Consider the following 26,911-nt stretch of genomic DNA (forward strand, 5'->3'; position numbering starts at 1 on the left):
AGGTAGAAGACATTATCCCAAGACCCAGGGAAAGAATATCACAGACAGGAGAACGAGCATGTGCAAAAGCCCTGAGGCAGGAGTGAGCTATCCTTGTGGGTGCAAAGAAAGAAGAGCATTGTGGCTGGAGGGTGGAAGGGCTCCATTATAAAAAGTAATTTCATAAGGAGGATATCTGGTGAAGAAAGGAAAGGGGGGTCTCTGTAAAAGGAGATGTGATTATTCACTTAGCACGTATTGATTTAAAACTGTATTCTGTGCTGAATACTCGAGTGACCCCACCTCAGGTCTTTCCAGAAAAAAGGGCACACCTGCCACTCTGGTCCCTGCTTCGTTTTCCTTCATGACACATCATTAGCATCTGACCTCCTACTATGTTATTAGTTATTTCTTCTCCTTCCCCAACTAGAATGCAGACTTCATAAAGGCAAGGACTTGATTCTATTTCCTGATATATCCCAGGTGCCAGGATTACAAAGATGAACCACACCCGGCCCCTGCCCTCAAGAGCGCCCAGTCTAGTAAGGGATAGGCAAATAAATGGGCTATTTTATGTGCAGAAGAATGTCCTGTTTGAGGTTCTATGGACGTAGAGAGGCAAGACTCAGAAGCTCTGCCAGAAGATGTCCTGGAGGGCTTCCAAGTGAAGGAAGGATTTAAAATGGATGTTGAAGAACAATTAAGAGTTCTTTGTGGGGAAATGCATTAAAGGCAGAGGACACAGCATGTGCGAACACACAGAAGTAGGAAAGGACCTGGTGCTCTAGACAACGGGGAGAAGCTCTGTGTGATTGGTCACGGGCATCATGGGGAATGGAGACATGCTTCTCTTAGCAGTAAGGATAAGCTTACTGTGGGCAGTACATGTGACTTCTGAGGACAATGTTGGATATGATGGACTGAGCCACCAGGAAGGTACAGTCCATGACAGGGAACATGAAACATTCAGTGGCTGACACCATAGTTGAAACTATGTTATTGGGTTGATTAGTTTAGTTATGTACTACTCTAAATTAATCCTATGCAATAAAAAATATAATGAGACACATGTAATTTGGGGATTTTTAGTAATAAAATTTTAACTGAAAAAATACAGATTTATTAATTTTTGTGATATATTTTGCTTACTCAATGTAGCCAAAGTATTAGCATGTCTATGTATCATCAATATAAAAGTTATTAAGGAAATTTATTACATCCTATATTTTGCACCAAGTCTTTGATATCTGGAGTGTATTTTGTACTTACAGCACATTTTCATGTGGACTGGGTGCAGTTTAAGTGCTCAATATTCACATGTGGTTGGTGGCGACCACAGTGGACACAGCAACTCTAGCAAAGCTAAGTATGGCTGGTTGCAAAAAACAGCTAATTATGGCTGGTTCCTCGTTCTGTATATTTGCACAGGCTGTGTCCTCTGTCTTAAATGCATTTCCCCACAAAGAACTCTTAATCACTCAACATTTTATATTATGCCCCCAATACATGTAGGCTGCAATCTATCAGGGAAGTCCCACAGACACATTTATCCTGCCTAGAAAGTGTTTTATAACTGTGAAGGATTGCCCATATTAAAATAATATGTAATATTAAAATATCTTTTGATGAACCAGGGCATTTGGCAACATTTTGCAGCCTTGTGCCACGACGTTGGCCAAGGTCCATCTTGGCGGAGGAGAAGGAAACTAAGGAACAGTGAGGAATTGTTCTCCAGGAATAGGGAGTGGAGGGGTGTCCAGGAAGAAATACGGTTCAGCACCACGAACAGTGGACAGCGTCACCGCTGCGATTCAGAACTGGGCAGAGGAAAGGCGCTGTGCTCTGCCTTATAACCTCCTTTAAAAGCGTGTATAATTTTGACGAGTATCTTGATTATTTCACACAGGTCCTGCTTGCCGGCCTCCTCTCTGAAATGCCCTCCACACTCCAAGCCACCAGCTACATAGATTTTCATGTTAATTACTGCCTCCTGGATCCGTCCCAAAGATCCCCTTCTTTTCCGGGTATGAGGGTGTTTTTTTGTAAAGCCATCTGCTGATTTCATCTTCCCACAATAAAATTTTTGCATCTCTTCACAGGGGACTGTCCTGCTTCCATAGCGCCCTGTGGGCAGCGGCACAAAAGCCACAAACGGTGGCGAGTCCGGTAAGGATGACCTAAACTGAAAGAGGGGGGAGGGGGCCTGGGTTAACTTAGCCTCAGAAGTGCCTGGACACTCTGGCCTGGAGTTTTCCTAGAGCAAAGGAGCAAGGTCACGTGTAACCTGCTCCACCAGGTCATAGCACTGGGCATGCACCACAGCTCTCCTGCTTGTTGGGAATGTACACAGGAGATTAGACCTCAGCAGGTCCTGACGTTGTGAGTAATTTGTATGAGTAGGCGATCCGGATGTATTTGACCTTGTAAAGAAAACTCACACATTATTTTCATTTACATACACACAATGCCCTTGCAATTCCACACTACTCATTCTGACACTCAAACACAGTAGTTTTTAACCAATTTACACTTCGGGGCCAATGAAAATAAGAGAATTATATTGGGAACAACTAAGGCAGAAATCGCCCTGAGCATAGGTGAAGTCTCTAAGATCATTTGGTCTCTAATCGTCGTGCAGCATCAGGGCAGTTAGCTCTTTCGCAGACCCGCACACTATTTCTGGCTGTGTGGATGATTAGATAATAGATTTCAGCCTGACCAGGTGGTGGCGCAGTGGATAGAGCATCGGACTGGGACACAAAAGACCGAAGTTCTAGCCCCAGCGCGGGCTCACAAGCTTGAGCATGGGGTTGCTGGCTTGAGCATGGGATCATAAAGATGACCCCATAGTCACTGGCTTGAGCCCAAGGTCACTGGCTTGAGCAAGGGTTCACTCACTTGGCTACAGCCCTTCGGTCAAGGCACATATGAGAAAGCAATCAATGAACAACTAAGGAGCTGCAATGAAGAATTGATGCTTCTCATCTCTCTTCCTTTCTGCCTGTCTGTCTCTGTTTGTCCATCTCTCTGTCTTTCTTTCTGTTTCTGTCACACACACACACACACACACACACACACACACACACAGTCCAAGCAAAGCACTTAGACTGCCCCCTGAGCACTCTGACGAGTTAGCTGGTATGACTATTCTTGTTGCACTTACGTGGTTCTTGTCTACCACGTACTGAAGAATTGCCCAGAAGTTTATTCCCGATCCCACCTCCAGAGATTCTGACTCAATTGCTCAGGAGTGGCCCAGGAATCTGTATTTTTGCAAGCACCACCCACATCCCCCGAGATACTGCAGGGCCTCCCAGAACTCCATCTTTCCCTCAGTTCCATTCTTCCAGCACAGGCCACCCCAAACCCAGAAGAAGCGCCTTCGTCAGCCTTTGTCAAACCCAACATTCCATTCAGAAAGGGACCCCACTCCACCCCCATCCTAACCCCATTTTTTTGCCACTGCCCACAGGGCGCTATGGAAGCAAGACAGTCCACTGTGCAGAGATGCAAAAAATTTATTGTGGGAAGATGAAGTCAGCAGATGGGTTTACAGAAAAACACCCTCATACTCAGAAAAGAAGGGGATCTTTGGGACGGATCCAGGAGGCAGCAATTAACATGAAAATCTATGTAGCTGGTGGCTTGGAGTGTGGGGGGCATTTCAGAGAGGAGGCCGGCAAGCAGGACCTGTGTGAAATAATCAAGATACTCGTCAACTTTATACACCCTTTTAAAGGAGGTCATAAGGCAGAGCACAGCGCCTTTCCTCTGCCCAGTTCTGAATCGCACCGGTGACGCTGTCCACTGTTCGTGGTGCTAAACCGTATTTCTTCCTGGACACCCCTCCACTCCCTATTCCTGGAGAACAATTCCTCACTGTTCCTTAGTTTCCTTCTCCTCCGCCAAGATGGACCTTGCTTCTTACCTTGGCCTACGTCATGGCACAAGGCTGCAAAATGTTGCCAAATGCCCTGGTTCATCAAAAGACATTTTAATATTACATATTATTTTAATATGGGCAATCCATTCACAGTTATAAAACACTTTCTAGGCAGGATAAATGTGTCTGTGGGACTTTCATGACAGATGGCAGCCTAGATGTATTGGGGAGCATGAAATAAAAAGCTCTAGGTCTTTCAAGGTATTTTGCAACCAGTCATAATTAGCTTCGCTAGAGTTGCTGTGTCCACTCTGGCCGCCACCAACCACATATGAATATTGAGCACTTAAAATGCACCTAGTCCACATGGAAATGTGCTGTAAGTACAAAATACACTCCAGATATCAAAGACTTGGCACAAAATGTAGGATATAAAGGAATTCATTAGTAACTTTTATATTGATGATACATTGACATGCTAACACTTTGGTTATATTGAGTAAGCAAAATATATTACTAAAATTAATAAATCTGCATTTTTTCAGTTAAAATTTCATTACTAAAAATCCCAAATTACATGTGCTTCATTATATTTTTTATTGTATAACATTAATTAAGAGTAGTACATAACTAAACTAATCAACCCAACAACATAGGTTCAACAACGGTGTCAGCCACTGAGTGTTTCATGTTCCCTGTCATGGACTGTACCTTCCTGGTGGCTCAGTTCATCACTTGCAACTTTGTGCTCAGAAATCACATGTACCGTCCACTGTAAGCTTATCCTTACTGCTAAGAGAAGCATGTCTCCATTCCCCATGATGCCCGTGACCAATCACACAGAGCTTCTCCCCGTTGTCTAGAGCACCAGGTCCTTCCCTACTTCTGTATGTTTGCACATGCTGTGTCCTCTGCCTTTAATGCATTTCCCCACAAAGAAACTCTTAATCACTCTTCAACATTCAGTTTAAATCCTTTCTCCTCTTGGAAGCCCTCCAGGACATCTTCTGGCAGAGCTTCTGAGTCTTGCTTCTCTACATCCATAAAACCTCAAACAGAACATTCTGCTGCACATAAAATTGTCCATTTATTTGCCTATCCCTTACTAGACTGGGTGCCCTTGAGGGCAGGGGCCGGGTGTGGTTCATCTTTGTAATCCTGGCACCTGGGATAAAACGGGGAATAGGATGAAGTCCTTGCCTTTGTGAAGTCTGCATTCTAGTTGGGGAAGGAGAAGAAATAACTAATAACATAGTAGGAGGTCAGATGCTAATGGATGTGTCATGAAGGAAAACGAAGCAGGGACCAGAGTGGCAGGTGTTCCCTTTTTCTGGAGAGACCTGAGGTGGGGTCACTGGAGTAGACTGTATTCAGTGCAGAATACAGTTTCAAATCAATATGTGCTGAGTGAATAATCACATCTCCTTTTACAGAGATTCCCCCCACATTCCTTTCTTTACCAGATATCATCCTTATAAAGCTACTTCTTATAACAGAGTTCTTCCACCCTCCAGCCACACTGCACTTCTTTCTTTGCACCCACAAGGAAAGCTCACTCCTGCCTCAACGCTTTTGCACATGCTTGTTCTCCTGCCTGTGATGTTCTTTCCCTGGGTCTTGGCATGTCTTCTGCCTTATTGTTCAGGACTCTGCTGACACGTGCTCCTTTGCCTTTCTCCTCCGCCACCCCAGTCACGCTGTCTCTCACATCCTCCTACGTTGTGACCTTCATCGTCCCCACCACCTTACAAAATGCAGTTGACCCAGCATTTAACTCCTAGTTCACTGTGGATATGCACAACGAGGATACGAGCTCCAGGGGAGCAGAGTCTTTGTGTTGCTCATGGTTGTATCCCTAGAACTAGCACATTGTAGATGCTTCACTGAAATTTCATGAATGAGTGAAGGAATGAAACATTTACAATGACCCTAATGCCCAAGATCAGTAAAGGCATGAAAATACATTTCTGGTCTCTCACCTGATTGGTACCAATGTGGTTCCTGTGCTGTGAGGACATCGAGGGGTGGATAATGTATATGGCCGGCTGCAGCAAACGAGCTAGAAAACAAGACAGACACCTCAGACCGTGGGGGTGAAGGAGGATGAGAGAGGCAAAGGAGTTTCCCTGCTGGATCTGGGGACAGAGCAGAGTCAGAGAATGAGTCAGAGGCTTGGAGACCGGATGTGGAGGGCTCTCCATTGTCACCGGAATCTCCGATCATTTCACTGACAGTTCTATGCCTCCGTTTCTTCACCCATGAACCAAGAACAACTTCTCCCTCTTGAAGCTAATCCCCTAAGAGCTTGCACCCTAAAACGAGACAGTGGAGGAGGTTGCCCCTGTATCCCTGTTTACCAGGAGCCCTCTCCAGAGTCGCAGCTGTGACGGGCAGAGAGAGGGTGTTGGCCCTGCCACCCAGTCCCATGTGCTCGTAGTGAGCTGGGCACCGAGCTTTGAGAGCTTCAACACGCATCCAGATGACCTGCCTCAAGCTTCCCACCCTATAAGCAGGGAGCTCCCTGTCAATGGAGGTATGCCAGCCAAGGCCAGGAAATTGCCTGCTGGGAAAGTCATCTAAAGGAATGTTAGAAACTCTAGCATCCAGCCCGTGGTTGGACTAGTGAAAATTCAATGAATGTAATAAGAGTCTTTTTAACCGGCAATGTTATTGGTTCTCAGATTCCTGCTGGGGGCTGAGCTGTGGAGATTCCACCTTGCACGACTCGCTGGGGGTCTGGCAGACGTAGAAACTTTGGGTACTGGGCGGTAGAGACGGCTGAAGGACACAGTGCTTTCCTGGGCTGAAACCAGACCAATATTCTCCTCCTAACGCAGCATCGTACATTTTAATAGGAGAGTCAAGGGCATCTCGGACAGCTTTTCTTCCACACACACACACCCCAGGGAAGCCTCTGTTTATATTTCAGCTTCTTAGGCTTTGAGGACCAGAAGATGGGAAACCGCACATACTTAGCTCGTGGTAGGGCTGCAGAGGGTTTAAACCTGGCCAGGCGCACAGCACCCCCCCCCCCCAGAAATTGGGAGCTGAGTTTGTTAGGATTGTGGCTGTTACAGACCCTACTTCCTGTGTGGAGCAGGAATGGATTTTCAGTGCAGAAGCGGTGTGAGGGTGAGGGAAGGGATGACGATGGATGGAAGAGTAAAGGGGTGGGGGGAGTGTGAACTTTCTCCTGCCCCTTCCCTCTGGCCTCACTTACTAAATATTTCATTAATCAGGCTGTATCTCAGGTGGGAGATCCATGTGGTAAGGAAGGAACATATCTGCAAGACAAGGAAATACACGAGTCAGGGAGAGGACTCCGCTCATGAAGCCTGCACGGGGTCATTCAGGCAAGTCCTTCTTCTAAGCCAGGCCATCCTAGGGAACAAGCAGGAAAGAGGGGATTGGCGAGCAGACTGCCCTGGGTTCCCATGTCAGCTGTGCCATTTGGCATTTTCGTCACTTGGCTAAGCCTCTGACTCTCCCCCCGGAACTTCTTAAATCTGGGGAAACACTGGGAAATGGGGACAGTATTACTACCTAGAGTATGAGACTGTTTAGAGAAGGAGACAAGCAAATTCACGTAAGATGCTTAGCACCGTGCCTGTGTGCCTTAGTGAATGTTAGCTGTTAATTTTATAATTGCTTATACTTATTTACAGTTAGGGAAACTGAGTCTCGGATGAACTTGTTAGCTGACGTTCAGTCTCACAGAGGCTGATTCCTTCTTGAAAGATCTCCTTCCAGTTTAATTAAGGAAGTTCCACCCACCAAGCTCTGACTCCAGACTCAAAGACTGAAGTGCATAGACTGGGTTGGTATACTTACTTTTACGGCCAAGGCATAGTTGAGGATGTGTCCCATATGGATTTTCAACACTTTAACAGTAGATCTTGGCGTTGAGGGGTCTCTAAATGAAGAATGAACAAGGTTGTAGAATAGATTAATTTCACCCACGCTCTTCTTCCTTCATGTTGCTTCTTTTCTCAGTTGACCCCAAACTGCTTAGAGTTCACCCTTTATTCTTTGTTTGCACAGAGCTCTATGATACAGCCACAGCCTTTTGCTCCCATCTACCTCCTAATAGCTCCTTTAAATTGATCTTTCATTCAAATCACCTGTGCCCTCATCACTGGTCCTCCTCCCTCCATTCTTAGTGCTCTTTTGCTTGTCGTCCGCAATGATTTCTTCAGCTTTGACCACCCTTCCAGGTCCAGGCCACTGGCTTTATGCAGGCTGCTCTACTCAGCTCTGACTTCCTTCTTTCCTGCACACATGATCATTTCTCTGATGAGCTAATGCTCTGCTAGAACTTATCTCCCTAGCCCCATGGTCATGCCTTCATGGAAAGGGAGAGTATCATGTCCTTCTTCAGTTGAGGGAGATAGAAAGAAACAGGAAGTATCCATGTAAAGTGGTCTTTGGGGTCCTGAAGTCTTCCCCAGTCCTTGATAGATTGGGGTAAATCTAAGTTCCAGGCAAAGGGTTTGTGTCTTTATTGTATAAAAAGCTTGCACATAACTCAGTTGATCTACCTCTTCCAGCCTAAGGTCTCAGATTTCCCACAATGGAAGGACTCACATTCTTCAACATATCAGTAGACATGAGAGCCATAGTCTACAGAGTTTTCCCTGGATCTGTGATGGCAAACCTTTTGATAAAAAGCACCCATTTTTGCAGTGCTGGTCAACCTGATCCCTCCCACGCACCATTTGGTGGCTCCGCTACTGGAACGCCCTAGTGGGCCGGTGGCACCAGGTTGACCAACACTGCAAAAGTGGGTGGTTTCTATAAAAAGATTCACCATCACGGCCCTAGGGGAAGGTGACTGTGACTCAAGGGAGCTTTCTCTGGCCAGGTTCTCAGTGTGTCTAAACATGACAGGAGGACATTACCAGACCTGGAAAGGCTCAGGAAGGATTCTACACCTGCTCTTTCCTGAAACAGTGAGCAACAGGGAGATGGAGCAAAATGAAGAATTCATGAATAAGAGAGACAGGGTATAAAATAGATTGCCACTGATGTTGGATTCAGTTCATTGTAGAGATCAGCCTAAATTTTTTTTTAAATCTTACAAAAGAAGATTGTAAGAAAGTTTATAAATTTCAAGGAAAGCACCAACACTCTTGTTAATAATAGGATACTCTTCTGAAGATAGTTACTCTAGGGAGATAACATCACAGACTAAAAAAAAAAGAATGATGAGATCACATTCTTTATTTATTTATTTATTTATTTATTTATTTATTTATTTTTTTGTATTTTTCTGAAGTTGGAAACGGGGAGGCAGTCTGACAGGCTCCCGCATGCGCCCGACCGGGATCCACCCTGCGTGCCCACCAGGGGGCAATGCTCTGCCCCTCTGGGGCATTGCTCTGTTGCAACCAGAGCCATTCTAGTGCCTGAGGCAGAGGCCATAGAGCCATCCCCAGCACTCGGGCCAACTTTGCTCCAATGGAGCCTTGGCTACGGGAGGAAAAGAAAGAGACAGAGAGGAAGGAGAGGGGGAGGGGTGGAGAAGCAGATGGGCACTTCTCCTGTGTGCCCTGACTTGGAATTGAACCTGGAACTCCTGCAGCCACGCCGATGCTCTACTACTGAGCCATCTGGCCAGGGCCGAGATGGCATTCTTGCTCTACTGCAAGTTAAAAAAAATGAAAACAATGGCATCTGTGAAATTTTCTAAACAGAATTTGTGAAAATGGGAATAATTTGTACTGGTTGGGCATGTGATGCAACTGACTGGTGCCTGCTAGAATCACGTCACTGAGTTCAGTTGCATTGGCGAGATATCTGGTAAGTGATTTAGAATGCTCAAAATTGTTATGTACCTTAACAGTTTAAAATGACAGAACTGGTAATACTTTTGAAATAATTTTAGAAACCTACAATAAGGAAATAATTTTTATTTTCAGAAGACCCTTCTATACTTAAAGATTTAGAATTGTTTATAAGAGCAAAAAAATAAAAATAAATAACAAATCAGAAATAAACTAGTGTCAACCCATCATCAAGCGAGCCTGCTTTCTTTGCTCTCACAGCCATTCAGTGAATGGCTTATTTTACCCTTATTTATGGATAAAATAAGGTCGTCCCTCATGGGGTTGTGAGGGTCTGATGAAGGCTGAACGTCAGCTGCTTCTGACACCGAGCTTGGCACATGCCACGGGCTTCGTAAGCATGTGCTTCTCTTGGTGATATGTGTGTAACTGCCCCATGATTTCTCGGCACGCTCTCCCTACCCTCAGGGGAGAGAGGCTGAGAATTCATATTTAAGAATTGAATGGTCATTAACCAAATGATTAACAACGAGTTAAATGATGTCTAATAACATACCCTACAGCAGCGGTTCTCAACCTGTGGGTCGAGACCCTGGGGGGGGGTGTCGAACGACCAAAACACAGGTGTCGCCTAAAGCCATCGGAAATACATATTTTATTTAAAAATATATTGTATAATAAATATGTATTTTCCAATGGCTTTAGGCGACGCCCTGTGTTTTGGTCGTTCGACCCCCGCCGGGGTTGCGACCCACAGGTTGAGAACCGCTGCCTTACGGACTTGGCATAGGCTAAACATGTTGCAAGTGGCTTTTCATGTACGCTGACAAACATCTTGCATGGTAAATATGTTTATTTAGAAACAATTTTTGTTAAAGGATAATCTATAAAAGGAAATGCACCTAACTGAAGAGCTCAGGAATTGTCACAAACGGAACACCCTCCCCACGATCGGCACCCTGGTCCAGAAACAACAGAAGATTACCTCTCAAGCCCTTCCCAGTCACTGACCCCCTCCCCAGCCATAACCAGTTTCTTGACCTCTTAACAGCATAGATTCGTTTTGCTGTTTTGAGCGTCATGTGAGTGGGGGCTGCGACACCAGGTGCTCTGTGTCTGGCGTCATGAGGTGTGTGAGATGATCTCTGCGACTGTGTAGCTGTAGGTCGTATTCATCACTGTGGAGATTCTGCTGGGGGACTATCCCCCAAGATCTCTGTTTATGCATTCTTCTGATGGGCCTTTAGGGAGCTTTTTGGGGCCATATGACCACTGCTGCTACGAGCAATCCTGTAGATGTCTCGTGCTGCCCACGCGCACGTGTTTCTGTTGCACACAAACCTTAGAGAGGCGTTGTGTCACATGTTGAACTTCAGGAGATGCAGCTGCCGCCCAGTGTTATAAGGGCTGTGGCACAACTCCCCTCCACCAGCAGCGTGAAGGCTCCTGATGCTCCACACCCTGTAAGCTTTTCCATTTCACAAGTGAGGAAGACCAAGAGGTCAAGTGCCTTGTCCCAAACCCAGGTAGTGAATCCTAAGACCAGGAGTCCTTCGCTCATTTCATCTCAGCAACCCGCGGAGCTTGCGCTGCGTGCCCGCCCTCTGGTGGGGGATGGAAGGCACGGAACCCCGTGCGCTTGGTCCAGACCTTCACGGCACCTTCTCTTGGGGAAACTGAACCTGAACTCAGATATGTCTGATGCCAACGCTTACTCTCTTCCGCTGACACTCCCTTGGAGCTCAGCAAAGGGCTTGGTACATGGTAGCTGCTCAATACATGTGGGTTCTATGAGTGAGGGAATGGGAAATCTCAACAGGACCCTCTCTACATTGATGAGCGCATCTGTGGACGGGCTTCCGGCTGCAAAATACAGGAAGAGCAAGTTTTATCTGGGATTTCTGGGCTGTTGAGCAAACCCAGGTATATTCTGTCTCAGGATACGCCTTCGTCAGGTCTTTACTCCTGGAACCCGGACTCCGGGCCCAGGCAAGGGGACCTCTGCAGCTTCAGAGCTACAATTTATTATGGAAGAAAACAGGATGTCCAGAGGGTCTGTGGGAAAGGTTTTCAGGGCAGCGGCAGCACCGCTCTAAGACCTGGAATCTCCTCTGATCACCAGTCGGCAGCGGAGCACCAGACCCAGGCGCGCGGAGGGCCGGCCGGGCTCACAGCTGGCTGAGCGCATGCGCGGCACCCTGCTCTGCAAGGAGAAGGGTAAGCCTCAGGCACCACCTTGTACGCTGCGCCACCTCCCGGGCCCACAGTGGAGAAGACGCACCAGCCATGCCCACCAAGGGCAGGTGCCCAGAGCAGCCCTATCACAACCCTTTCCAAATGATAGCTAAGCCTTCACTTCCGGTTGTCGTCCATTCACCAGACAGGGCTGGCTCCCTGAGGGCGGGGACTGGATCTGTTAAACTGCAGCTGGAGTGGGCGGTCTCAGGTCTGGGGTGGTGCCCGTGTGCTCCCTAAAGGGTTGAGTGCAGAAGCTATAACCTCTGGTAATTTGGAGGTGTGAGTGACTTGAGGAGGCCCAGGCTGCTTGTAGGCGTGCCCTCTGCTGTCCCAGCTCTCTTGGGGGACAGCAACGTCGTCACCTCTAAAGTACGGACACTTCACCCTCAGTAGGTTCGCTGGGAGCCCCCGTGGGGGCACCTCTGTTTGCCATTGACCCGTCCTGAGTCCTCCTTGGATGGACACAGACACTCACCCATGAGGCTTTTCACCAGCTTCACGTCCAACTGCCGGAGGACTTCACCCATCAGAGGACACACCTGGACGGGCAGCACAGAGAGAAGGGCCCGGTCAGGAGCTGGGAACAGGAAGCTACAGGGCCCGTGGCTGGAAGCTTAGACTCCGTCCTCCATGGGATTCCCACAGAGAATCGAGGGAAAAGGAGCTCAGCTTCCCTGTTCTGAGTCCAACTGCCCACTGGTGCTATGCACACAGCACTTCCACGTCTTACTGCCGGAGTCCTCAGACATCTCTAGGAGATGGGGACTGGGATCGGACCCGTGCTACTGATGGGGAACTGAGGCTCTGGGAGACGGCATCACTTCCCCAAGGACCCACAGCCAGAAGGTGGCAGAACTGACCATTTTAATTGAAGTTTTTCAGGTTTTAAAAGCTCAGGGTTTGAAACTCTTTGCTAAACTTCCCCTGACCCTCAGAGCGAAGGATGCCCGAGGCCAAAATATATTTCTCCAGCTTACCTGATCTTCTATCATATGTGGGATAACTTTCTCCAGTTTTTGTCTAAAATCGTTGAGAAAATGTTTCATCTTGGGTGCGATATCTCTGGGGAGAGAGGTAGAGGTACAGAACAGATAAATACAGGCGAAATAGTACCAAGTGCTCTGTGTTAGATACAGGTTACACATTACTGCGCAGCTGGCCCTGTAGAACAAGAGGCACTGTGGTCAGGCGCAGTCAAAGGGGCTCTTCAGAGAAGCAATGTGACCTGTCCAAGGTCACACAGCTAGTTAGCATCGATGAGGTCAGAACCAGGTCAGCAGAGCTCCCGAGTCCACTGTCTTCTCCCTGCACCGCCCTGTCCTCGAATGTCTGGCGTGACCTAGGCACTCGGTGACTGTCTGATGAATCAGTGAATGGTCGTCCCCTGAGAATTTTGCTGTTTTCAGCATTTTGGAATTACGGAGAGAAATCAGACCTAAGTTTTGCCTCCTAGGGACTCACTGTCTGTTGAGGTTGACAGACTTGGTTGGCCAGGGTGTAGGTCTTCATTTAGCTATGGATTTTTACTTTTCTGTCTGATCACTGTTGTATCCCTACGATCACGCATGCTGGGCCTGGTATAGTAGGTTCTCAGTAAACATTTGTTGAATGAATGAGTGATGAGAAGGAGCCTTAAAGAAGAAGGTCAGAGCATTCCAGCCAAAGGATCCGCATGTGCAAAGGCACAGCTGTGTGAAAATACACGGTGTGTTGATGGAGGGGCGGGTCCTTCAGAGAGACTACAGGGCAGAGGGCTGCAGCGTGGAGCAGGGTGGGGCAGCGGAGAGGACAAGTGGGGCCTAGAGTGACGTCCAGGAGTTGGCTCTTCATCCACAGGGCACTGGAGGACCCCTGGGAGGTGTGGGGCAGGGGCTGGAGGACACAGCCAGACACTGGACTAGAAAGTGACTTCTGCTGCCGGAGCACGGAGTGAAGGAGGTGAGGTCCAGCCAGGGGCCGCCGGAGCACGCTCCTGCAATGGCCCAGGGAGCGACCCAGGAGCTGGGACAGCGCAGGATGGAGCGAGGGGAGTGGGGGGGAAAGGAGGGGGTCTGCCAGGAGTTCCTGATGGGAGCGGGTGGAGGTGGGCTGCAGGGGTGGGGAAGAGAGGAGCCTGGTTTCTTTCTGTGAAGAGGGTGGGGCATCACTGGGAGGCAGGAGGACCAGGTCCTGCAGAAAGTTCACCCAGGAGGTGGTGAGGACATGTGGCCACAGGAAGGGGCCCAGCCCAGAGGAGGACCAGTGGGGACCTTACTCAGTGAGGCCCATGGTGTGGACACTGCTGGGTTCCACGAGGCAATGGCCTATCACCAGATCCCTCCGGCCAAACTCGTCTTTCTCCAGCCAGAACTCCACAGCGAGGTTCATGCGTGCATGTGTCTTCACAGTCTTGTTATTGAAGGGACTTCTGGGGATGAGAGAGAGGAGGAGAGGAGAGGACAGGAGACAGAGAAAGAGCAGGAGGTGGAGGCAATCAACATGAAGAGTGGCTCTCCACGTGGACAGCACTGTCCACACGGAGTCATTTCAACAAACCGGCCCAGAGGGGCACCATACCCCCGCATGGTAAATCCTGCGGGCAGTGATTAAAGAGAAAACTGCTATTAGCCACTGTGGCTTCTGAAAATCCTTTATACAGACCAGATTGGGGGGCCTTTGGGAATGCAAAGGTTGAGAGTTTACTCCTCTTTTTAAAAATAGTTTTACTGTTTAGCTGTAGCCCCCTTTTCCTTGGGGACAGTGGACCTTAAAGGATGTTAAAGGAAGGGAAGGGTGATGAGACACAGTGTTTCTCCTTTTTTTTTTTGTCATTTTTCTGAAGCTGGAAACAGGGAGAGACAGTCAGACAGACTCCCGCATGCGCCCGACCGGGATCCACCCAGCACGCCCACCAGGGGCGACACTCTGCCCACCAGGGGGCGATACTCTGCCCATCCTGGGTGTCGCCATGTTGCGACCAGAGCCACTCTAGCGCCTGAGGCAGAGGCCACAGAGCCATCCCCAGCGCCCGGGCCATCTTTGCTCCAATGGAGCCTTGGCTGCGGGAGGGGAAGAGAGAGACAGAGAGGAAGGCGCGGCGGAGGGGTGGAGAAGCAAATGGGCGCTTCTCCTGTGTGCCCTGGCCGGGAATTGAACCCGGGTCCTCCGCACGCTAGGCCGACGCTCTACCGCTGAGCCAACCGGCCAGGGCCTGTTTCTCCTTTTTTATTTGGAGAATTCTTTTTTATTCATACTGTTTCTCCTTTTTTAAATCAGTGTGGTGAACTCACATAGGTTTGTTTTATTTTATTCTTGTAATTGCTTTGCTCTTTTTCTCTCTCTTAGAAATGAAATTTAATGGCGTGACATAGGTCAAACACAATGCATAGATTTCAGGTGAACATCAAACTGTTTGTTGTGGTGTGTGCCCATTTCCCAAAGTCAAATCATTTCCCCTCTCCCTATATTTGTCCGTCTTTACTCCCTTCCCCTCACCCTCTCCTTCTGGCAACCACTTTCCTTTTGTCCATGTCATTAAACACAGGTTTAAACGAGCAAATGATCTGCCTCCACAGATCGATGGTTGCCATCCACATTTCAGTTGCAGGAACTAAGGCTCAGAGGCGTGAAGTGACTTATCCAAGGTCACACAGCGAGTGAGTTTCAAACCAGGTCGGGGTTAGAAAAAACTGGGTGCCACAGGTGGCCACATTCTCTTCCCCACCCCACATCCCAGCTCCCAGGTCCCCAGTGAGCAGGAGGGACCCCAGACCCTCTGTCTGTATGACTTACAGTCTCAAGTCAATGTCAAATTCAAGTGAGATGTTTGTCGAGACCTGCTCCTTGTGGAAGGACATCTGGATCCCGCCATAGTCCAGCTGAATGTTGGTGATGTTGGCGCTACACAGAGAAAGAGCAGAGGTCCCGCAGGGGGGACGGAAACCAGATAGCAAGGCCTTGGGCTGACAGACAAGGCCGGCCACCTGTCACAAGGGCCTGGCAGTGCGTTTGAAGTCAGAGCCTTTTATAGACGCTCTGTGGGCAAGAGCCACCACTGGGAGCCCTGGCTGCAAGTCCTCACAGCTGTCCCGAGTGTCCTGACACTCCACACGGTTGTACCGATATCCGTGACCCACAGCCAGCCGCAGACCCAGACCGCAGGCCTGTTCTCACACCACGCCTGCCTCGCTCGGCAGGTGACCCCAGCACCTACCAGGCCGCCCAAGCACAAACCTCAGGCGCAGTTGATGGCCTCCTCTCCTCATCTCCACATAGAAACCATCAGCAAGTCGTGTTGTCTCTGCTTGTAAAACACACCCTCCTCTGTCACCTTCTCCAGGTCCCGGTGACCATCACTGCTTATTTGGAGACACTCTAGTTTCTCCGGGCTTCCGGCGTGACCTTGGCCTCTCTATAGACCTCTCCCTGGGGCAGCCCAAGGGGCCTAACTCCCCTCTCACTGAACATTCTCCGCGAGTTTCTCACTGTCCTTGGTTAGAACCCGAACTTCGCACCACAGCCCCCGAGACCTGCAGGGCCCAGCCTCACCTGCCGTCTTGCTCACCTGGCCACGCAGGACCTGTGCTTTTTCTCAAACACACCGATTTCTCTCTTACTTCCGGGCCTTTCCAGCTCCCCTCCCCACCCGCATGCCTCTTACGTCACATGCTTCTTCATTCCGGTTTATTCCTAAGGGTTACTTTTGCATGGGTCTTCTTGATGGGCCCTCTCACTCACCCTTTACCTTGATAAAATGGCCTTCATCTCCCTCCACCTGCCATTGGTTATTTACTTTCATGGCCTATCTCACGAATGAGGAATAAGATTTCAAAAGGCAGTGACTGTGTGTCTTGCTCATAGCTGTGTACTCAGTACCCAGCCCAGGTCCTGTTACACATTAAGTGCTCTATAAATATTTGTGACAGTTGTTTAAGGAATGCATGAAAGGAGGTGATCGTAGCTGCACCCATCCAGGAACACCCTGCTGGTGAGGGGTGGCCCCACTAAAATGGAGAGAGAGGGGATTGGAGGCAGAGAGAAGGGAGCCCCTGGCACAGCGGGCTGGAATAATGGCGTGCTGGGGCCGAAGAGCTTTGAGCCTGGGGATCTGGGGAGGCCTGCACCCCTCAGGAGGGAGGCATGGAAATGGAGGTGAACAGGACAGGCCCAGTTCTGTGAGGGTGATTGTACCTACTGATGGCCATGCACCCACCATGTGTGGCAGAGAAAACCCCCAAACTGCCAGCAACAGGGACAATCATGACCATTTCACTGAGGCAGACTCATGGCTGAAGGTTAGACAGCTCAGATGCCTTGGCCAGAGTCACACAGCCATCAAGCAGTAATGTGAGGTTCACATGCCTGACTCCAGTCCTGAGTTCCTTTGGCACCAGATGTTTAGCCAGCTGCCCTCTGGGCACCCACGTTATAGTGAGGCCAAAGCAGTCCACCGTTTTCCCCAAGGTTGGTGTCAGAGCCAAGATTTTATTTTATTTCTTTGAACTGAAAGGCAGAGAGAGAAAGAGACAGAATCCCACATGTGCCCTGATCGGGATCCACCCAGAAAGTCCTGTATGGGGTGATGCTCTGCCCATCTGGGGCCATTGTTTGTTGTTCGGCAAGCAAGCGCCTGAGGCAAGGCCATGGTGCCGTCCTTAGTGCCCAGGGCCAACTTGCTAGAATGAGCCATGGATGTGTGGCAAGGTACCAAAGAATAGAAAAATTAATATTAATATTTTAGGAGGAGGAGTCAGGTTTCCTGTCCTCTCTTTTCTGTAGAGAGTGAGGGGAGAGAAATGTGAAAGTTTCCTGACTTGCCAAGACATACTGTGTAGGAATCCCGCTTTTACTAGGAAGCTTAAAGGGCATTTTCTAATTTGGGCTACGCATACGGAGAGATTTTGTAAATATATGTTTTATACTTGTGTGTGATCTGCACCAACTCAGGATGGACGACAGCATTGTGGTATACATAGAGAAATTTTGTGCTGAGTTTAGAGTGGAAGTGGAGAAGAAACTTGAATTCCCTCCCTTCCCCCACACCTGTGAGGAAGAGGATAAACACCTGGCCTCGTGCGTGGGAAGGGAAGACAGACTGAGCGAGCCCTTTTCCTCTCCTTTCTTTCCTTCTTTAATGGGTGCTCATCCCCTGGAGCCATGCGGGCTCCCCCTCCCATCCTGAAGGCCTATAGTTGATGTATACACCTCCAGACCAGGGGCAGTCCACCTTTGTATACCTACCGCCCACTTCTGTATCTCTGTTAGTACTAACATTTTCTAACCGCCCACTGGTTCCACCGTAATAATGGTGATTTATAAAGTAGGGAAGTAACTTTACTTTTTAAAATTCATAAAGCAGAGTGACAGCAAGTTAAAGCATATAATAATAATTACTTACCAAGTACATTATGTCAGACTTTCGCTAACTTTGGCAGAATCAATCTTTATAAAACAACTTACTATAGTTAAATCTATCTTTTTATTTATACTTTAGTGGCTCCGCTACCGCCCACCATGAAAGCTGGAACGCCCACTAGTGGGCGGTAGGGACCAGGTTGACTGCCACTGCTCTAGACAAAGGATGGCAAATGAACACGAAATGATTTGGGAATGTCTTTCAATATATAAAACAACATTTTTCACTATATGTTACCTTATAAGTTTTAATATGTAGAAATATTTTTATAAATTTTCTAGGCGAATGTTATAAGCTGGCTAATGATTATGTCATCTTCCCCTCCTCCTCCTTTTCCTGCTAACCTGTGTGTGATCAAGGGTATATAACCTACTTCAAGGCTATATTTGAGACTGCACAATTTGGGTCAGATATGCCCCATGTTTGTCACATGCGGCCGGCATATAAATAAATCTCCTCCTTTTAATAAAACTTCTTAAAAATTCATTTGGACTGAGTATCTCTACATAAACCCGGCGGAACATTACTTTACAACAGCTGGAGGAGGAGTAGAGAGAAAGAGAGAGAAGAAAGAGAGAGATGGGTAGAAGGGAGAAGCAGGGGGTCACTTCTCCTGTGTACCCTGACTGGTAATCGAACCCGGGACTTCCACAGCGTCGATTAGCCAATGCTCTACCGCTGAACCAACCAGCCAGAGCCAGAGCTAAGATTTCAGTGAGAAACTTTTACTCCTAACCCTTCATTCCTACTTACTTTGCTACACTGCCTCTCCAAATACCCCTTGTATGTGACCCTACTCATTCTCGTATTGGGCCTGACATCTCCTTGTTCCAATCTTTCTTCCTTCTCTCTTCCCAGACTGTGTACTTCCATTCCCCAGCTCTCCCCTATGACCCAGAGCTCTGTAAAGAGTCCCAGGGTTGGGGTTCAGGGTCTCACCTGCCTTCTCGCTGCTCCTGGAGGCTCGTGCCACCACCGGTTAGCCAGCCCACCATGCCTGGGGCCACCTGCCCGGAGGCCTTCAGACTGTCCAGGAGGCAGATGTTCCGAATCCGGCCCTCTGCGTTGTGCTTCATGAGGCCCAGGGTAATAACTGGAAACAGAGGAGGGATCAGTGACATTGTACAAGGTCACAGACAAGGCAGAGGACTTGCAATCGGGAGGTCAGAGTTGCAGGCTGGGGCACCCACTCCTTGCTGTGAGATTGCGTGCATGCCACCACCCGGCCCCCAACCCCAGGATCCACATTCTTCATCTGTGAGGTTCGGCTGTGCAGGGGCGATGTGACATTCCTCAGAGGGTCTGGCCGGGAACAGCTGCTAAAGGGGATATGCTGGTTGAAGTTTCACCAGTGCCAGAGCCTATCATAGATGCAGATCACAGTGGATGCTGCTTGAAGATTAAAATAGGTGGGCAAATCAGGAGAGAAGAAATGTCAACCCTCTCACACCACACCCAACATAAACTGCAGGACAGAGTGCAGCTCCCGGCAGAAAACAACGCACTTCTAAAGGGAAGGGGAGTTGAGAGCTGTGGACATGTCTAAGTTCTGCCTCCTTTGGATCCAGACTCTGCTGCTCAGAGTCAGGGTACGGATCTAACAACCCTCAGCGCTCCCCACGGGACGCACCTATTTCACTGACTTGACCCTTTCTATGATCAGGACCCGCGCTCTGGGCCACTGCAGAGCAGCGGGAGCCATTGTTGCACCACACCCTCCTCCCCCCGAGGCCGGCTCCCGACCCCTGTTCAGCACCCCCTGTTTCTGATGCCTGTAAACTAAAGGTGTGTCTGGAGCCACAGATCTGGGTTCAACTCTTAGCTCTGCTACCTCCCTGATTCTGAACTTCCTCATCTGTGTGATAGGGACAGTAATCATACCCATCTCACAGGATTCTTGTGAGGAACATTGGGGACAGTCATCCAAGGAATATTTACTGAGTGTCTACTGGGTGTCAGGCCTTGTGCTGGGCAAAGACACAGACCAGCTTTCTGTGTGGTAGGAGAGACATAATTAACTAAGTAGTTTCAAAGATAGAGTGAGACTATAAGTATGCCTAGAACTCTTATAATGTTTAGTTAATGATGATTTATGTCAGGTGTGGTGTGAGAGGGTTGACATTTTTTCTCTCCTGATTTGCCCACCTATTTTAATCTTCAACCAACATCTACTGTGATCTGCATCTATGATGGGCTCTTGCATGGGTGAAACTTCAACCAGCACATCCCCTTTAAGCAGCTGTTCCCAGCCAGTTGGGAATTGGTGAGCAACAGACACTACTAGTTGAAAGTCTAATAGTCCATCCATTTATATATCCTTCCATCCATCCATCCATCCATCCATCCATCCATCCATCCATCCATTCCATGCATCCAGCCATCCATCCACCCACCCATCTATCAACCCATCCATCTTTCCATCTTTCCTTCCATTCAACCATCCTGTCATTTCCATCCAAACTCTGTTTTGATTCAGGCACTATCTCCATTTCCTGGTCCAGGTGAGGCTGTTAATCATCTGAACCACCATCGCATGGTGACTCTTTCAGGTTCAAAGTTGTCCTGTGACCCAGGTTGGTCTTATCAGACTAAACAGAAGATCTTGGATTTCATGTTTGAGGAGGAGGTTTCTTTCTTTTTCTTCCAGTGGAAAGGAACAAGACAGTCTGCAGTTCCAAGGCCACCGGCCACCATTTCCTACCGTACTGGAAACCAGCAGCCTGAGGATGAAATCATGATGCTGACAGCACTAAGGGAAATGGACCAAATCCGGTTCTGAATGGCAGCTTTGAGCTGCTGACTGAACCTGACCTGCAGCTGGCCTTGCCTGTGACTTTCAGTTCTGGGAAGTGACTGTTTTTCTTGCTAGAGCCAGGTCGAGTTAGGTTTTCTGTTATTTGTAGCTAAGCACTGATACGTGAGAGGTGGTTGTAGCCATAAACATAGTTGCAGTTAGAAAAGCGCTGTGCGTATACCAGGGGTCCCCAACCTACGGCCCGCAGGCCACATGCAGCCCCCTGAGGTCATTTATCCGGCCCCCGCTGCACTTCCAGAAGGAGCACCTCTTTCATTGGTGGTCAGTGAGAGGAGCACAGGATGCATCCGTATCCTGTGCTCCTGGAGTACTGTGTGTGGCGGCACCACAAAGCGCGGTGTTGCTCACATACAGTACTACTTCCAGTGACGCAGGACACACACATCATGGCTCTGGAAGCGCGTCATATCACTTGTTACGGCTAGCAGTGATAAATATGGAATCCGACATTGACCATCTCATTAACCAAAAGCAGGCTCATAGTTTCCATTGAAATACTGGTCAGTTTGTTGATTTAAATTTACTTGTTCTTTATTTTAAATATTGTATTTGTTACCGTTTTGTTTTTTTTACTTTAAAATAAGATATGTGCAGTGTGCATAGGGATTTGTTCATAGTTTTTTTTATAGTCTGGCCCTCCAACTGTCTGAGGGACAGTAAACTGGCCCCCTGTGTAAAAAGTTTGGGGACCCCTGGCATATATTTTTTTTCATTGAGTCTCAAAAGCAGCCCAGGTAATAGCGTTCTAGCTGCACCCATTTTACAGATGAGGATCCTTGGGCTCATAACTATGCATGCATATATTTGATATAAACCAAATTAAATGGATACAGTTAGAGCTAACCATGACATTGCCAAATTGTGATGAAGGAAAACAGGAAACAGTGATAATCTGTAACTATTAAGAAATAGAAATTGCCATTGAAGATCTCATTTCCTGAACAATTTTGATCTAGATGGTTTGTGGAAAAGTTTTACCAAACTTTTACAGAAAGGTCGTTGTGAAAGAAAATAAAAAAATGCCAATTTCATTTTATGAAGCTAGTACAATTTTTCTAAGCTCAAGGACAGTAAGTTATACATCAATTTTATGTACAAAACATTTGCTAAAATTCTAAATAAATTATCAGCCAAGAAATCTAATATGTTACAGTACATTATTAAAATATATTACATTATAAAATATCATAAATTAGTAGGATACATTATAGCACACTATAAATAGATCATTCTAGTACCTTATAAAATATACATTATTAAAATATCATATTTATTCTAGAAGTGCCAGGATAGCTTTAACAACAGAAAGTCTATGAGTACATTTGACATATTAATGGACTAGAGAAAAAAATATTAATTTTTAGATGCAGAAAAACACTTATTAAAGGCCAATATTGATTTAATATTAAGAGAAATTCAGAAAGCTAGAATATAAGGGGACTTCCTTAATGTGATAAAAACTATATTCCAAAATCCTACAGAAAATACTATGTTTCCTGGGGAATTCTAGATACATTCCCCTTCATATTGAAGGCCGCAGCTATACGGCAAGATATGAAAAAGGCACAAGATGTATACAATTTGAAGAGATAAAACAGTCACTATTTACAGATGATATAACCCTCAAGCTAGATAGAAAATCCAATAGCATAAATAAGGCAAACTATTAGAACTAATAGAGGTCTAATTATAAATAATAAGATAGCAAATTAATTTTCAAAAATCAACAGCAGTCCTCTCCACAGTACCCGTAATACTAACTAAAGAATATAACAAAAAATCAGGCAATACACGCTGGGACAAATGTAGCTTTACAGTTGTTTGGATGAAAAATAACACAATAATTAATAAATAATAATACCGGAATACACTCTGCTTCACCCTGTATATCCTGTAGAGACAAAAATTATAAACTTTCTAGGAATCAAATTAACAAAGCTCAAGATATTTAGAGGACTTTAAAATTTCACCAAGTGATATAAAATCAATCTGAATAAATTGGAAGAGATATACTAAGTTTGTGATTGAGTGACCTACCGTTGTGAACAAGCCAAATCTCTCTAATTTAAAAAACACATGCAATGTGACCCCAAACAAATTTCCAGATGATTTTTTTTTTAGGAACTCACACACTCTAAAATTCATTTCAAAGAATAAAAGTCTATTACATAAAACCGCATTTTATAAAGATGTAGTATTTAAAATATTATGTTACTGCTGCAGAAATGATTACACAGGCACAGAAGATAGAACTCAAAAGGGAATCAGAGTGTTTGGAAACTTGACACTTTAGTAATGAGATGAGAAAACAAACTCATTATCTGGAGAGACGTGAGGCTGGTCTCTAACTCACATACATAAATGTACATAAAGAAGTCTCCAGATGGATTAAAACCCTACACGTGAAAGGTTAAACTCTAAAGCTATTGGAAAAACAAAGCCTGGGGTAAGGACAAGGGCTCTGACTCATCAGCCACAAACCACAAGACGAAATTGAGTACCTATGAAAACAGTCCTGTTCAATGAAAGAACTCCCAACAACACTGATAGGTGACCGCGAGGGGGACATGTTAACCCGTAGTTAACCTGGCAAGGGACTAATGTCAAGAATCAAGTAACATCTCCTCAAGTCAAAGAGGATAAATTTAAAAAACAAAAACAAACAAACAAAAAAAAAACCAGGAATGCAAATAATAAAATGTGCAGAAGTTCAAAAAAGTGAAAAAACAGTTAACAAAATTATGGGAAGAGGCTCAAATTTCCCACTTCTTAAAGAAAGTCAAGCTAAAACAAATAGATATCACAAAGTCCACATTAGACTGGCAAATATTGGAGAGACAGTGCTATGTCCTGAATTAGGTTTGCCTCCACCCCTCACCTCCCTGCCCCAGGAATTAATATATTGAAGCCTTAACCACCAGTGTGATGGTATTTGGAGATAGGACCTTGAAGGAGGTAATTAAGGCTAAATTCACTCATAAGGGTGGGGCCCTAATCCCATGGGCTAATAAGAGAAAGAGACACCAGAGTACATTCTCTGTGTGCACACACGGGAGAGGCCGTGTGAGCAGACAGCAAGAAGCCAGGAAAAGAGGTTACACCAGAAACCAGCCCTGTGGGCACACTTGATCTTGGACTTTTAACCTCCAGAACCATGAGGAAATGTCTGTGGTTTAAGCCCCGCGGTCTGTGGCATCTTGCTATGCAGCCCATGAAGACTGGTAGGGATGGATACCCTCCCGTGTGGGGAATCATGGGGAGCTGGGCATGCGTGTTATTACTGCAGTGAGTGCAGACTGGCACAGACATTCTAGAGTGCCATCTGGCCATCCCAGTTAAATGGCATTCGCCATCCGCCTTCCGGGTGTATCCCGGGGACAGTCTCCCACGGGTCTTAACAGGGACACCTGCAAGGGTGTCCATCTCAGAGGAGTTTATAGTGGAGGGGAGTGTCCATCCCTAGGGAAATGGACAAGTGGCGGTGAAGTGGGTGAGTCTCACTGACCACTCTGCACCAGTCCGAAGCCACAGACGTCAACAGCGTTCACTGAAACCAGTCAATAGCAACGAGATCTACGTGACAACGCCATTTACGTAAATCAAAGCTCTGTGGGTTTTACAGGATCGGGACATATTTAAACACACACACACACTCTGCAGTGCCTGCCAAGGAAGAGGGAATGGCAATGAGATTAAGAGATTAAAAGGAAAATAACATAAAATCAAATAAGAGAGGTGCCTCGCCACTATTCGTGAGAATGCCAATGTGTTATGAATTGATGCATGCTCGAGTCTACCTCATTGACTTTCTTTGAGGTCCAAAATAAAAGAAAGAAAGAGGGGTACATGACTGACCCTAGATCATCCAGCAAAGTTGGAGATGGGGCCCAGGCGCTGCCTTCCCCACCCACCCTGCGACAGCGGGCAGAGCAGAGTGCAGCTTAGCTTACGTCTCGCCAGGGTGCATTTGCTGTTCACGTGGGCCTCGGCCAGGCCCGGCCAGGGCTGGTTATGCAGGAACAGCAAACTGAGGAGGACCTGGAGCCTCCACAGTGGGTGCATCTTGGGTTTTGGGCGCTGCAGGTGTCAAGAAGCGTCAGATGGCTGCGGGGGTGGCCGCTGGGACGACGACCTCGAGGTTTTCTGTGGGACGATTGCACCAGAATCCGCCCTCAGAGTGCTGCGGAGAGGTGTCCTGACGAGCTCCGGCAGCTGCTCGCATGGTGTTGGGGCAGGTTGAACCCTGCAGGGCGGCCAGGGCTCTAGCAGGAGGCCTTGTTGCTAGGAGACAGCCAGGAGAACCCACTGTTGGGTCATCCAGCAGGAGTCCTGTCCCAAACCCTGCCCAGGCTGGATGTTGGTGACTCTTCGGTGAATATATAAATGAATGAATAAATGGGCAAGAATAACAAATCCCAGGCTTTCCAATTAGACTAGGACTTTCTTAAAGGGCAAGATCATTCTCAATGCTTTCCCTGATGCTTGTTTGCATCATGGGCTAGGGACCGTTTTTTGAGTGACTAAACGACACTACGTGAATGAGTGAGGATGGCTGATCTCTCAGTCCCTTACCTGATGACCAGTTTCTTGAGGGGAAGTGGAGTCTAGTTAATCCTGGCGTGTCCAGTGCCTCCCATGTTTACCACATGATAGTTACTAATGAATTCTCGTTAAATAAAACAAACGCATGAAAGAATGACTGAATGAATGATGGGTTGTGAGCACAGCATACAGGGAAGGGGGACGGAAAGTCTTGAAGCCAAAGCATTAGGTTTCCCTTGTAGCTCTGGGGTTGGGAGTCAGAGTTTAGTTCAAATCGCCCTGTCCTCATCATCTCAGAAACTGGCACCACAATCCACCCAGTTGCTCCAGCTCCAGCCCTTGGGGTCACCTTCCACCTGTTTCCTCACCTCTCATGCTCCATCTATTAGGAAATTCTGCCAACACTGTCAGAATGTGACCACATCCAACAACTCCACCTCAGCTACCATCGTGGCCAAAACTATTACAGGGGCATCCTATGTGGTCTCACAGCTTCCTGAACTATTACAGGGGCATCCTAGGTGGTCTCTCCACTTCTTTTCTTGCCCCCTCCACCATCTCTGTCACACAGCAGCCTGAACAATGGTTTAAAGACATAAATCAGATGATGATGCTTCTTCTGCTCAAAACCTTCCAAAGTTTCCATTGCAAACAAAGTAAAAGCCAAAATTCTTGCAATGGCTCTGGGCCCTGCAGGGTCCCCTGCTGTTCTCTCTGACCTCACCTGCTGCCACTCTGTCCCTCATCCACTCCCCTGCAGACACACGGGGCTAAGAGACTGAACCCCGCACAGTTTATAGCTGCTGGGAGCTCTGAGACAAAGGGACTCTTCACTCCCCCAGGCTGCGGAGGGTGTGCGGGGTCCTTGGCAGATTTCACAGCAACCTGGGAGGGCACCTTGGGCACTTGACTTCTAGTTTCATAAGAGATCATAACACATGATTACTTTTTCAATTTGAGGTCTTCTCTCAGGGTTCACACTCTCCTTGGGGATGATTGTAGAATATCATTTACTTTGAAATGTGCTTTTCTAGTCTTCCTGGTCATGTGTGACCCATAGGGATTTTTTTTGGTGTTTTTTTTTTTTTTGGTTAAGAAAGTTGGAGCCGAGTGGCCACTGTTGGGAGAAACAAATCTATTGTCCTTGGTTTTCTGGAGGGCTGAATGTGGGGTGGCGGGCCATCCTCTCCACCCCGTCACAAGGTGTGGTTCCGAGGGCCCCCAAGTCTAGAGCAATGACAGTGTGGAGGGTGTAGACTTTCAGAGCCTGGGGCCTG

At 47.3% G+C, this 26,911-nt stretch overlaps 1 protein-coding gene across 1 annotated transcript; it reads right to left on the reverse strand.

Annotated features, from left to right (window-relative positions):
- Positions 1 to 10,636: 10,636 nt before the first annotated feature.
- LOC136308153 (BPI fold-containing family A member 3-like) lies at positions 10,637 to 25,154 on the reverse strand. Its single transcript, XM_066235348.1, has 7 exons — positions 25,043 to 25,154; positions 19,217 to 19,370; positions 15,655 to 15,762; positions 14,138 to 14,287; positions 12,861 to 12,945; positions 12,359 to 12,422; positions 10,637 to 11,848 (listed from the first exon to the last, which is right to left on the reverse strand). Exons 1-7 carry the CDS (start codon positions 25,152 to 25,154, stop codon positions 11,814 to 11,816), a joined length of 708 nt encoding a protein of 235 aa, XP_066091445.1. The 3' UTR covers positions 10,637 to 11,813.
- Between the last annotated feature and the right edge of the window lie 1,757 nt (positions 25,155 to 26,911).

This window comes from Saccopteryx bilineata, chromosome 6 (genome assembly GCF_036850765.1).
Source record: "Saccopteryx bilineata isolate mSacBil1 chromosome 6, mSacBil1_pri_phased_curated, whole genome shotgun sequence".
NCBI classification, from domain to species: domain Eukaryota; kingdom Metazoa; phylum Chordata; class Mammalia; order Chiroptera; family Emballonuridae; genus Saccopteryx; species Saccopteryx bilineata.

Excerpts from the sequence above, each read along its gene's own strand:
- LOC136308153 (XM_066235348.1), bottom strand. The coding sequence starts at position 25,154 with ATGCACCCACTGTGGAGGCTCCAGGTCCTCCTCAGTTTGCTGTTCCTG. Across the intron at positions 12,946-14,137 it reads CACACCATGGGCCTCACTGA|AGATATCGCACCCAAGATGA; the intron begins GTAAGGTCCCCA and ends CTCTCTCCCCAG. Across the intron at positions 12,423-12,860 it reads CACATATGATAGAAGATCAG|GTGTGTCCTCTGATGGGTGA; the intron begins GTAAGCTGGAGA and ends CTGCCCGTCCAG.